The sequence below is a fragment of the Pterocles gutturalis genome, unplaced genomic scaffold (genome assembly GCF_000699245.1).
Source record: "Pterocles gutturalis isolate BGI_N339 unplaced genomic scaffold, ASM69924v1 scaffold18249, whole genome shotgun sequence".
In the NCBI taxonomy this organism is placed as follows: domain Eukaryota; kingdom Metazoa; phylum Chordata; class Aves; order Pterocliformes; family Pteroclidae; genus Pterocles; species Pterocles gutturalis.
In genome coordinates, this window is record NW_010128590.1 from 6,772 (window position 1) to 18,559 (window position 11,788).

Genomic DNA, 11,788 nt, shown 5'->3' on the forward strand with positions numbered 1-11,788 from the left:
GCCCAGACGCACCGGAGATAGGCAGGAAAGAACAGGGGCTCCTTTACCTGCTGGTGGTAGAGAGATGCCAGCTTGTAGTCCTTGTTGACTTCAGCTTCACGAGCAAAGAGCCAGAGCTGCTCCTCGGTCATGCGAGGCAGAGGGGCAGGAGAAGGAGCTTCCTCAGACAGGAGCTGGTAAGGAGTGAGACAGAGCGTTAGCCCTGGAGAAGGTAAGAACGGTTCATGTGATCCCAGTACAGCAGCAGTCCCCAGTCCGGCACTGCGCTGCCTACAGCCTGGGTGGGTCGGAAAGGCACACTGTCCTGGCTCCTGCTTGTGGTGGGACACGTTCCTGTCATTCCCAGGCACCTCTGCCACCCAGAGACCTGGCAATATCCATTATCTGCAGTTGTGACAAGCAAAAGAACCTCCTAGATCAAACTGCCTCCGTGGTGTCACTTATTGGTGACCCCAGCTGCTGCAGGAAGGTCTGTGCTCAGCCTGGCAGAGTGGCCAATGGCACAGCCCAGCTGTCCTCACCCTGAGCCAGCTACAGCAGCTTTTACAGCATCTCACACCCATCCCACCATCAGGATTTTGGAGCAGTGGGACACAGACGCACCAGACCCTGCCTCTGAGCGTGGCTTGGTGCTCACGTGTGACAAATGAAAGCAGGAGCCTGCTTCTGTCTTGAAGGCAAAAGTCCCCCTGCCTTCCCTAGACGCAGCGTCTGGCCCTGGATCCACAGGGAAGTCATGTCCCAGGTCCCCAGGTTTCTCCCCACCTGGTTCAGGGCAACGTGCATCTGGTCCACGAGGTACACGTAGAGTTCACTGAGAAACGCCTGGAATTGCTCCTGGCTCTCAAAAGCTGTGGTCTTCAGGTATTTCTCCCTCACAATCTTCACGACAGCGTACTGTGGAGATGTGAGACTGTTGGACAAGGGCAGCCCCAACCCGTGCCCCCCTACCAGCTCCCTAGTCGCACAGAGCCCGAACACACTGATTCTGCCTGAAGCTCCAACTGAGTTCTGAGGGAGAAATCCAGCCCAGCACCGAGAAAAGGAAGAAAAGTGAGGAGGGGGGAATTCCTTTCCCACCTCCCAGCCCTGGCACACCAATGCCCCTTTGGGGACAAGATATGGGAAGGCTCGTCCGCTTGGCACAGCGAGGGGGACGCCAGGCAGAGCGCAGCCAAGGGGACGACCAGCTGAGAGAGGGGAACCCCTCTTTCTGCCAAGTGCCAGGAGCAGTCAGCTTTGCCTTCCTCAGGGTACGAGCGTGGGGCAGATGGATGTGATCAGCTTTGGAGTGTCCCCTCTTTAACGGGAATGGTTCTGCTGGAGTGTGACCGAAGCAGCTTGATGCCTGCTCCATTAGAGGACAAACCTGACCCTCCCCATGCAACGGGTGGCAGGAAGGGATCCTGGAGCACCACAGCACCCTAAGTTACCTCCTCACTGAGAAACTGCCAAGATAAAACAAGTAGGGAAGCGAAAAGCACAAATGGACTCTTTACCTTTAGCTGTTCCTTAAAGGCAAAATATTTCCCAGAGCTGTTGAGCTCAAAGTTGAGCTGACGCTTCTGGTCCTCCAGGGTTTGGTGGTCTATTGCTCCCTGGTCGGGCAGCCGCTTCCCAAAGAGCTCATGGTATTCACTGAGGATGGCAACGGCGATGCTCGTGACGTGGTTATGATAATCTTCCACAGCCTGGGAAAGAAATAAATAATCAAACTTCACATGTCACTTATGCCATCAACCTTGAAATGTCTTTCATTTGCCGGAGCCCCTGCCTCCCATAAACAACCCCTGACTCAAGTCTCACTTAGTTTGCCATGCATCCTCTCCTGTCCATGGCCGAGGGCTGTGAAAATATTGACATGTAAATAAATACAAAAGAGCTCCTTCATAATTAGATATTGCTCCTGCTGTATTTTTCAATCAGAACCCAGTATTTCCATCATCATCGCCTCTTCTATAGCAGTATAACTGGATGTAAGTAAAATACATCTCATTTGCTGGGAGCCTTTTAAACCCACAGGCCAGCCCTCTTCGGCAGAGTCTGTAATCTCCATAATCTTGGTGGCAGAAACTTCCATGGGCTGTGATAATCCAAATGTATCACTGCACTCCAGACAGTCCAGCACAAATCAGTTCTGCAGCAGCACTGGTGTCGGTTATTGACGTGCTGCTTCTCCCCCCACTGTTGCTTTGGATTTACCACCAGCCAGAGGCCATGCGAGGACATTCTCCTTCAACAGTTGCTCTGTGCCCACTGGAGACAAGCCAACGCTCTCAGACTGTTTTCTGAGGATGTCACACACACAAATGTCCTCAAAAGTTCTGGGTGACCTGAGAGCAGTCGGGGCTGATTCTGTTCACGTTTGTCTGGGGCTGATGAAGCACATGGGCCAGTCTGAGACAAGAAACTGCTGGGAATGCCGGGGGTAAACACAAGATTCTGGTAGCCTCTTTCCCCAGCATCCCACTTCCTTCCAAACCCCCCCCCACTGCCGCCATCCCGCCTTTGCTACATCTCTCCCCTTCTTCTGGGCTGCGGATGTGAGTGGCACAGCCCAGGAATGATCTCCCAAGGCATACTGCTGCGAAGATAACAGAGCCAGAAATTTTCATTTCTGGGTATTTCCTCTTCAAACCTCATCTGCGTGTTGCTGTGGGGCTGAGAGTGGGAATGAAGATGCTCCCGTGGGAGAGGGACGAGGGCAGGATGCGGTGGCAGGGTAGTGATGGTGCCCCAGGCTCCTGCACCCACCTTCTTGGCTCCTGTCATCCGGGGAGGCAGTGGTGGGCGAGGAGGAATCATCTGCTTGACCCTGGCGATGAGAGGAGAGGAGACATCAGCCAGATCCGCTGCTGATAAAAAAAGTAAACCAACAAACCACCTGGGGAAAGCAAGTGAGTAATGAGGGCCAGGCAGAGGCTGGCAGAGAATTTTGGATGGAGATGAAGAAAGAGAGCTATGGTTTGCTCCTAACAGATATATTTAAACATTTTTCCAGAAAAAGATCCACTGTTGATCTCCTCTGCTAGGACACATCTGTGGCATCAGCTGGGCCCTTCCCACGGCTCAGGAGGGCTGATTTTTCCAGCCTGACGTCTGCAGCTGCGTGTGGCAGGTGAACAAGGAGGAACTTCACTGAATCTACACAAGTTACAGCAGAGCAGGGATGGTACAGAAAGGGCCAGGGAAGGTCTAAGGGGGGGTTCACCTTCCCCAACCTGCTCATCCTAGAAGCCAGCAGGCAGCACAGAACACAACACACCTACCTTCCCTTCTGAGTGGCTGCTGCTCACATTGCTGTTTGAGAGAAAGCACACCGCCTACGAATGTTATACTTTATTCATTTGCTGCATTTTCTCTTTTTTATTCAATAAATTGTACCCACCAGGCCTCTCCCAGGCTGCAAGGCAGCAGGGCTGCTGCTGGACAGGGAGGAATAGCCTCAGAGCAAACAGACAGTGGGAGACTCGAAGCAGGAAAGACGAGAGAGGAGCTCTACAGCGGAACAACGTGAAAACTAATGTAAGAGCTGAGGAGTGGTTAGAAGACTGTGAGAAAACTTCCAAAAAGAAAAAATAAAAAAACCCCAGACTGCTATGTGAAGTTCCAGCAGCACTAGCTGGGGCAGTCCCTGCTGATGGTCAGTCCTGACCATGCAGCTGAACATCACAGAATCACAGAAGGGTTTGGGTTGGAAGGGACCTTAAAGCCCATCCAGTGCCACCCCCTGCCATGGGCAGGGACACCTCCCACCAGCCCAGGTTGCCCAAAGCCTCATCCAGCCTGGCCCTGAACCCCTCCAGGGATGGGGCATCCACAGCTTCTCTGGGCAACCTGGGCCACTGCCTCACCCCCCGCACAGGAAAACATTTCTTCCTCACATCTCATCTAAATCTCCCCTCTTTCAGCTTAAAACCATTCCCCCTCGTCCTGTCGCAACACTCCCCGAATATCCCATGCAAGAGGCAAGCACGCAGGGATTAATGGGAAGCAAAGCCCGGATGGGAACGCAGATGCTGTTGTGCTGCGCTGGAGTCTTTGTCAGAGCAATGGCAGGGAGATGCCAGCTTGGATGAGCGCGAGTGTTTTCCCAACACATCAGCTGCCATCGCTTCAGCAGTCTGGCCAAATCCTCCCCCTGATTGCCGCAGGCTCTGGCTCAGGCCCTGTGTTGGTCCCTGTTCCTACCCTGCAGAAAGGAGCTGTCAGGCTCAGAGTTACAGCGTGGCTTTACGCACCGGCTGGTGAGCTCCTCTCGCAACCGCTTGGGTACCAAGGCCTTGTCCAGCTTTATCTCCAGCACCAGGAACGTTCCTGCTTCAGCGTATTGCTGTGAAGACAAACATTGCTCTCTCAATGCCGTGCTGTCTAGAGCCATTACCAGCCTGATGAAAGACCGAGCACGTTGCTGCAGATCTTCAGCAAATCCACCTCAGACTGCAGAGATACAGCTTGGTTTATAATGTGCCCTCAAGACTGATTTACAGCAGCTCCAGAAACCAGTCTAGGAAAAAGGAGAAAGCCCAGAGAATCAATCTAGTTCTAGACGTTTTGAGGAAGAAGCCAAAATATGAAGGACCCTTCTAAATAAAAGCCCGATGATTTACAGAGACCTTCTAGCCCAGCGCTAGACTGCCCTCCAGCTGGACGTCACTGGAAGAACTCCAGGACGGCATCTACGTAAAACATCCCTTCTCCAACTCACTCTTGAAGGATTTAATTGCGTGAAAGGTGCGAGACACCGGGGCAGCGATGGTCTAGCAGTCTTTGCTTCTATTTGGAGATAATTACCTGTCCATCAGGGCTGAGATTTGTGACATTGTCAGCTTCTGCAGTGGCATCTGACACCAGGATTTTGGCCGCATTAGAAGTCTATTGAAGAAAAAAAAGACGTTGCTGGTTTCAGATTTGATAAACCTCACACCTTTGCAAATTCAGGGTGCGAGCTGAAAATTTGTCAGGCAGCATGTACTAAAATTTCGAGATAACAAGTACCTCTCCGTTGGCTGAAGCAACACACCATCAGTCCCTGGGTTCTGCGTGCCCCAGCTACCTCTGATGGGGGAACAGAGCAACCACGTTGCAGTACACCTCTCTAGAGCTTACCCTTCTGATGGAATCCTTATCTCTGGGGATTTTCTCTTTATCTTCCTTCTGAGTCTTGCCCAGAGCAGCTCTGGTAAGGGGAGTACTGATTCCGGGGGTCCACAGCCCTTCCTTCGTCAGACTGAGCTGCGACCTGAGAGCCCGTAAAACACTGCGCTGGCTTTTAGTCTGAAAAAAAGAGGGAACAGAAAGAATCAAGGGACAAACTAGGCTTCCCCACCCCTTCACCTTAACCTTTCACATGGTGAAACACATTGTCAGGCTCCTAAACGCATTAAGAAGCTGTGCAACCCTGTCCTCCCCTCCCAGGAGCTGAGCTGCCAGTGCTCAAGGCCAGCACTGATCCCGTAGAGCTGTGAAGCCTCAGGTTAGAAAAGAGCTGCTTAGGAAAGCCTCAGGGGGTTTTCTTTTGAGAGATGCATTTTCCCTGAAGTGCTGGCCCTTATTCTTGCCTGAGCAATGTGGAGATACGTTGGAACCCAGCCCTGGGCTGCCCTGATCCGGACACGCTGGCCTGAATTTCTGGCTTGATCCTGGACCTGCCTCCTGCCTCTGGACTTGTCCGATGATGTGGACTGGCCGATGGGTCTGGCCGCCCTCCCCAGGGCTGCTCTGCAGTTTTTGGGGTGCCCCCACCTGCCCTGGAGTGACCCTTGGCTCCTGGCTCACGCTCTGGTGTGGAGCAGTTTCCCTGACACATCAGTGAATCGCAGGGAACAGGTTCTTCAGATTGTCCGTTCACACGCTGCTTGAGCACCCAGACAGGCGTGTCCCTCCCAGCTGTCACTGCTACCTGGGCTAGCAAGGACGGAGGGGACACCGGGGAGAGGATGGAGCAGCTACACTGAAACCATCCAGGCCAAGGCTAAGGAGCAGCCCAAAGCATCCACAAAACCAGAGAATGACAGAGAGACCGTGTGTCACTTTGCCTGTGACAAATAAATGCTACAGGACAAGGAGTGCCACACAGCCAAGAGGCTGTTCATCACGGCAGGGAAAGAACGGCCGCAACAACACAGGCGCTCTTGCTGCTGTTCATCACGGCAGCGAAGCAGCGCCAGCAAACAGCCAGGTGCTCTGCTTCGGAACAGCCGGGGAGAAGGGCTGCGATCCACCCCGCTCCTGTGGCCGGGGCAGCAGCACCACGGGGACGTGAGCAGAAACTCCAGGCTGGGCAGCTGCCCCCCTGAAACAAGCTGCGGTCCGTGCTGGGATAGTGTGGGAAAATGGAGATGTAACTGTCACTCTTGGTAACAGAGCGGGGAGAAACACAAAGCCAAAGAAACCTCCATGAGCTCCAGCTGAAAGAGCTCCAGTGACAGCTTTTTGGTTGTTGCCTGGGGTAACGCTATCCTTTCAGAGCCACTGTTTGCTCTTCCCAGCAACGCAGTTCATCTGCCTGTGTTCCAGACTGGGGAGAGAGAAGCTTTCTCGCAGCTCTCCCTGCTCAGCCGCTGGCAAGGCAGGAGTGGAGTGGGCTTCAGAGCCTCTCCCAGCCCCCAGACCTGCTCACGCACACCCAGAAATCCCCCGACTTTGAGAAGTCTGCACCAAAAAGCTTGTCTCCTTATTTTTCTCCATCACCAGATGGGCAGTGAAGTTTCAGAGCCAGTCTCTGAGTACCACACTGCCTGCCCCCAAACTCCACGCTACCCCTGCTGCCTGCTCCCAAACCCCACCGCCTACTCCCAAACCCCACGCTGCCTGCTCCCAAACCCCACGCTGCCTGCTCCCAAACCCCACGCTGCCTGCTCCCAAACCCCACTCTATGCAAACACAGCTGCCTGGCTGCTCTCACCTTCTCGAACACCTCGCTGTCTTGGTAGGTGAAGACACGAAAAGCACCTCGGATCTTTTTCACACCAGGGCACAGCAGAGGCACCATGTTGACGTATGCCACGCCATGAAAGAAAATCTGCTTCTCCTCATCTCCCTGGAAACAGAGAGCAAGGGACTGAGATGCTGAACAGCCTGTTATTCTCTTTAGGGTAACAAGGTCACCGATCCCATTAAGAAGAGGCCACACAGCAAACTGATGCGCCTGATGAGCCGGTGGCTCTCTGTCACTGGCACGAAGCCGAGACAACCTGGATGAAAGCACTGGAGTCATGCGGATAGGTAGGATATCGATTGTATTCCAGCCCCTGCAGGGCAGCTTTTCTCTCGCTGCCCACACTGGGCCATTCCTCAGGATGGTCTCTGAGATAGAGCTGCAAAATTACCGACCCTGTGGTTAGAAATCCAAGTGACCCTGACAGAGCTGCACATCTCAGGTCTGACAGGCAGAAATCAGGCAGGTAAGGAGGTCTGAGAGCCCGGGCCAGCAACAGCCTGGTGAGGGGAAAGGAGAAGGAGCTCCGTCAGAGCCACAAAATTCTGGCACCAGTGAGTGCTGAGAGGGTTTTCTACCAACTTACGTGGCTTTGCCCTGGAATGATTAGGAGCTCTCACACAACCAGCCACCAGGCACAGAACAATTAGCTAAGGAGCTGTTTCTTTGTTAAATCACCTCAGTTTATGTGCAAAACCATAACTCATTTACACCCTGAGAAAGAAGGCAGGAATTTCTTCAAGATGCCCCAAAAACCCATTGGCCACAGATGAGCTCCGTGAATTACCTCAACTCTCCAAAAGCACCCTCTCCCTGCCCCCCTCCCACCAAGCTACCGCAGACTGTCAGCGAGAGCTCTGTCTATATGCTCCAAGGAAAAAAATATTGTCCTTTGTCTATTCAACAGCTCTATAAGGCTAATTAATCCCTTGCCAAAGCCGCTGGCTCCCTGACTCGCTGGGGCTGGTTCAAGGCTGGTTTTGGTATTACAAAGGCACTGAAAGGAAAACTCTCGATAACGCAATGCCGCTCCACAAGCTGGAACAACATATCCCTCCCCACTTTTACCTTGTCAGCTTTGCTGGTTTTGCGTTTGTTGGAGACCACAGCCATCCTGCAGACCTCCACGGGCCAGTACTGGCACTCTGCGATGCGCTTCTGCAGGCTGAACACAAAGCAGAGCTCTGAGGAGATGCAGAAACCAAGCTGGAGAGCCACACCACCCTCCTTTCTGCCCCAGCATCCCCAAAATATCCCCCCTGCCTTGGGTTTGCTCCAGCCCACTCCCGTGAGACACTACAAGTACCCCTGGGCCACTGGAATGTGTGTACTTCAGGGCAGGCGTAGTACCTTTTCTTCTCCATCCACCACGGTATAAATTTATGGCACAACCAGCTTTAAAACAACAGTGAGAGCAACACACCAGGTTTTCTCTCCCCTGGTTACTTCAGAAATTAAATGTATAAGAAGGAATGTGATTAACGTGGGTATAAATCCTGAACTGCACAGAGAAAGTGGACCCTGAGCTCCCGTTCAATGTGTCTGGTAACCCTGAAACCAGCAGGCAGGCTGATGGAAGTGTAGGAAAAAAAATAATTCAAAATCAAACCAGATGGAAGGGAGTATTTCCACACGAGGAGTGATTTGGCTGTGAAACTCACAGCCAGGATGCAGCTGAGGCCAAGAACGTAGCGGGACTCAAAGAGAAACGGGATACTTCTCCCAACCTTAAGCATATCTGGAGCCATTAGAGGTAATGTTTAGCCAATAAAAAAGCAAAAGAAGAGCGCCCACGTGGAGTGAAAGGATTTCAATGTATTGGGAATTCAACAAAACTAACCTAGGAGCTCAGAGGAGAGCTGTGTGGGCCACCCTACTCCACGCCTGCCCACCATAGCTCAGCTGCCCCTTCCCTCCAGCCACAGAGGAGCAGCCACCAGCTTCAGCTGCTGTCAGCGTGAGCGAGGATTTACAGCCTGGGGACAGCAGCTACAGCCACTTCCTCTTCTCCCAGAACAAAGCTACTGCCACCAATTAAAGGCAGTTCGCTGCTCCCGTGCCCGTTGAACCCCTTTAACAGACAGCCAGCCCTCCCAGGCACAGGAGGTGAGGCAGAGCCCCGGGCTGACCTCCCGGGGGGTCTGAGAGCACCGCGTGTTGCTGCTCCCTGCCCGAGACAGCTCACGCAGCTGTGTGTGCTCTGGGGTGGTTTCTCCCCACCGCTCCGTGCTGGAAGGGAGGCTCGCAGGTCCCTTACGTGACTGCTGCAGCGGGATCCAGGTAACAGCGCCTTTCCGTGTCCCAGACGATTCTCTTTGTGCTTTCTGCTTGGATCCTAAACTCCCTGTCCTGTGAGGAACAGCGTGCGGTCAGGACCAGGACAGCAATATCTACAGCCTCCATCGCCCCCCCAGAATGTTCCCTGGGAGAGAACGTGAGGCTGACAGAGAGGTGTCCCGCTCACCGTCCCCAGCCCATCCTGGCAGAGCAGGTCAGCAGCCCTCCCTGCAGACACCACCGCCCGTTAGTATTGAGAGTCTTGGCGGACAAAGAGATAACACAGCTCCCAGCCCAGCAGCCCAGCAGTTGTCTGGGGACCCAACCCACCATGTGCACACTCAGGAACTCTCCTGCGGCAAGTTACACACCCGCTGTCCCAGGGAGCCATCTCCATGTCCGAACTCTGTGCAGGGGACCAACCCCCTGCCTTGCTCCCCTCATCCCATAATGAGTCTCTGGAAATTGTTCCCAGTCCCTTCAGTGAGACCTGCTGGTCCTCTGCCAGCCATGACGCTGCCAGTCCTTCCTCACCTCCCTTTTGTTGAGCTCTCCATCCTCATCCTCATAGGGACCACCCATGATGAAGGTGTTGGGGATGCTCAGAGCGCCGGGAGCCACGATGTTAGCAAGGGGCCATTTTTTGGGCCGGGGCAATGTCTCTTTTTCACCAGCAAGCTTCAGGATGCCATCCTTGAAGAGCAAGGGGAATTCTTTCTGGAGAAACAGAAGAATGAAAGGACTTGCCTTTCCAAAATGAGCAGGAGCAAGTGCCAGCTTCTCCAAGCTGGGGCTAACAAAGCAAAGCATGGCCTGGCTTGGAAAATGCACTCCACCACATGCATGCAAAGAATGGAGAAAAAATAGATAGCCATGTGGGAAGAAAACTGCCAGATTCAATCCAAATCTTGCTGAGCAGACTTTCGTTTGTGTTAAAGAAACACATCACACCACAGAGACCCTGAGCACTTGTGACAAACGCTGCTGTTGCTGGGGCTGTACACCCCACAGACCCAAACACTCGTTCCATGGTGTGTAGTGCGGGTGAACAACCCACTTTGTAGCAGCCAAAGCCCATCTCACCGTGCCTGGACCAGTCCTCACCTCCCCGGCTGCTGGGACTTGCAGACAAGCCATGTAGTTTTGGAGGGGTCCAGCGGGAGCAAATTCTTCGGGGACAGAATACGCTGCCTCCAGCGTGACGCTCAGGAGGTTCCCATTCGAAAGCTGCGCTGCAGAAAGCAGGGGCTCTTCAGTGCACACTGTCACTTCAAGGCTACCCTGGGAGATGAGGATAAAGTAGAGCCAGTAATGATTCTAACTCTCCTGCTCTTGAGGGAGAAGCAAGCAGAAACCCAAGGTCTGAATGTATAATGTGACCTTATTCCTCACCTCAGGTGTAAAAGAAAACAAACCAGCACAGGAAAGGAATTGCATGATCAATTTGTCTGAATTGCAATATTTGTTGTTTAAATCAGAGCCTGCTTGAGAGCACAGCATATGCCCCAAGGGTTGCATCAAATGAGCCAGGGAGAAAGAGTCAGGGTCTTCTAAAACAAGCCACAGATAAAGGTCAGGGGTGGAAAAATAATGATTTTCCCCTGGTGTTTCAGAGCCTGCCAAAGCTAGGGCCACGCTTCGACTCTGCCTTACCTTCACGCACTGTGTGCAGTCTTTAATGACCCGTCCCAACCCTGGATGGACGGTGTGCAATGAAAAACCAGCAGGTCAGCGTCTCATCTCTCCTCCCTAATGAGTGCCCCCATGCCTCGCTTACTGTGTACCATCTCCTAAATACGGAAAAGTTAACGCAATACCCGCTGCCCGTCCCGTTCACTGGCAGTGCTGACTGCGGGCCGGCTCAGAAGCAAAGTCAGACCCATTTTCCCAGTCTCATCCTTCATTCCCTGTGTTATTCACTGAGGCTGAGTGAATAAGGACCTTGCAGGCAAGGCAGCCAGAGCTTGTGCAATAATGGATTCCGAGATATTTTATCCTCTGAAAGGAAGACTAATAGAGCCGGGCAGGTAATCCTGCCTTTGTCTTTTTCTGTTTTTTTCAGCACTCTGCTTTCCATCTGGAATACTTTTTCCACAGTAATTTGGTAGCTGCACACATTAGCATTGCCTAGCACGACCTCACCTATCACAGGGAACTCGGGATGGACGTCAATGGGAGTAGGAAAGGCCTCCAAGCTTGTAACATATAGGGCCAGAACATATCTGCGATGAGCTAGGCGGCTGAGTCACGCTCGCCTTCCCATTAAAAAGCAGCAGAGAGGCGAATGAGCGGAGGAACAGTTCCAAATTCCACATACCTTGGCCTCCGGGTGAAGGCTCTCTGATGGAGAGGTAGGCACTGCATACAAAGGAGCCGAGACCTGAAATGAACACTGTCCTGCAAAGAAACAGGAACGAGAACAGCATAAAGTGAGACCCTCTGTAGAGAAATAATGGCCTAACTAATGCTGAGCACCCTCTCTTCCCCCGGATGCAGCTTTCTACAGATGCTCTGAAATGCATTTTGTCAAAAGGAGGGAAGTTTTAGCAGCAGGTCGAAGGAGGTGATTCT

At 52.9% G+C, this 11,788-nt stretch overlaps 1 protein-coding gene across 1 annotated transcript in view; it reads right to left on the reverse strand.

The window, feature by feature from the left end:
- CFAP70 (cilia and flagella associated protein 70) overlaps positions 1–11,614 on the reverse strand; it is a gene marked incomplete at both ends in the record, with an annotated part of 18,274 nt that extends 6,660 nt beyond the window's left edge. The window contains 13 exons of the mRNA XM_010079685.1: positions 48–173; positions 766–897; positions 1,500–1,691; positions 2,755–2,815; positions 4,242–4,333; positions 4,795–4,875; positions 5,110–5,277; positions 6,908–7,042; positions 8,009–8,105; positions 9,198–9,289; positions 9,752–9,934; positions 10,322–10,498; positions 11,535–11,614. Coding sequence (XP_010077987.1) covers positions 48–173; positions 766–897; positions 1,500–1,691; positions 2,755–2,815; positions 4,242–4,333; positions 4,795–4,875; positions 5,110–5,277; positions 6,908–7,042; positions 8,009–8,105; positions 9,198–9,289; positions 9,752–9,934; positions 10,322–10,498; positions 11,535–11,614 — 1,616 coding nt within the window. The remainder of the gene's footprint in view (positions 1–47; positions 174–765; positions 898–1,499; positions 1,692–2,754; positions 2,816–4,241; positions 4,334–4,794; positions 4,876–5,109; positions 5,278–6,907; positions 7,043–8,008; positions 8,106–9,197; positions 9,290–9,751; positions 9,935–10,321; positions 10,499–11,534) is intronic.
- Positions 11,615–11,788: the final 174 nt, after the last annotated feature.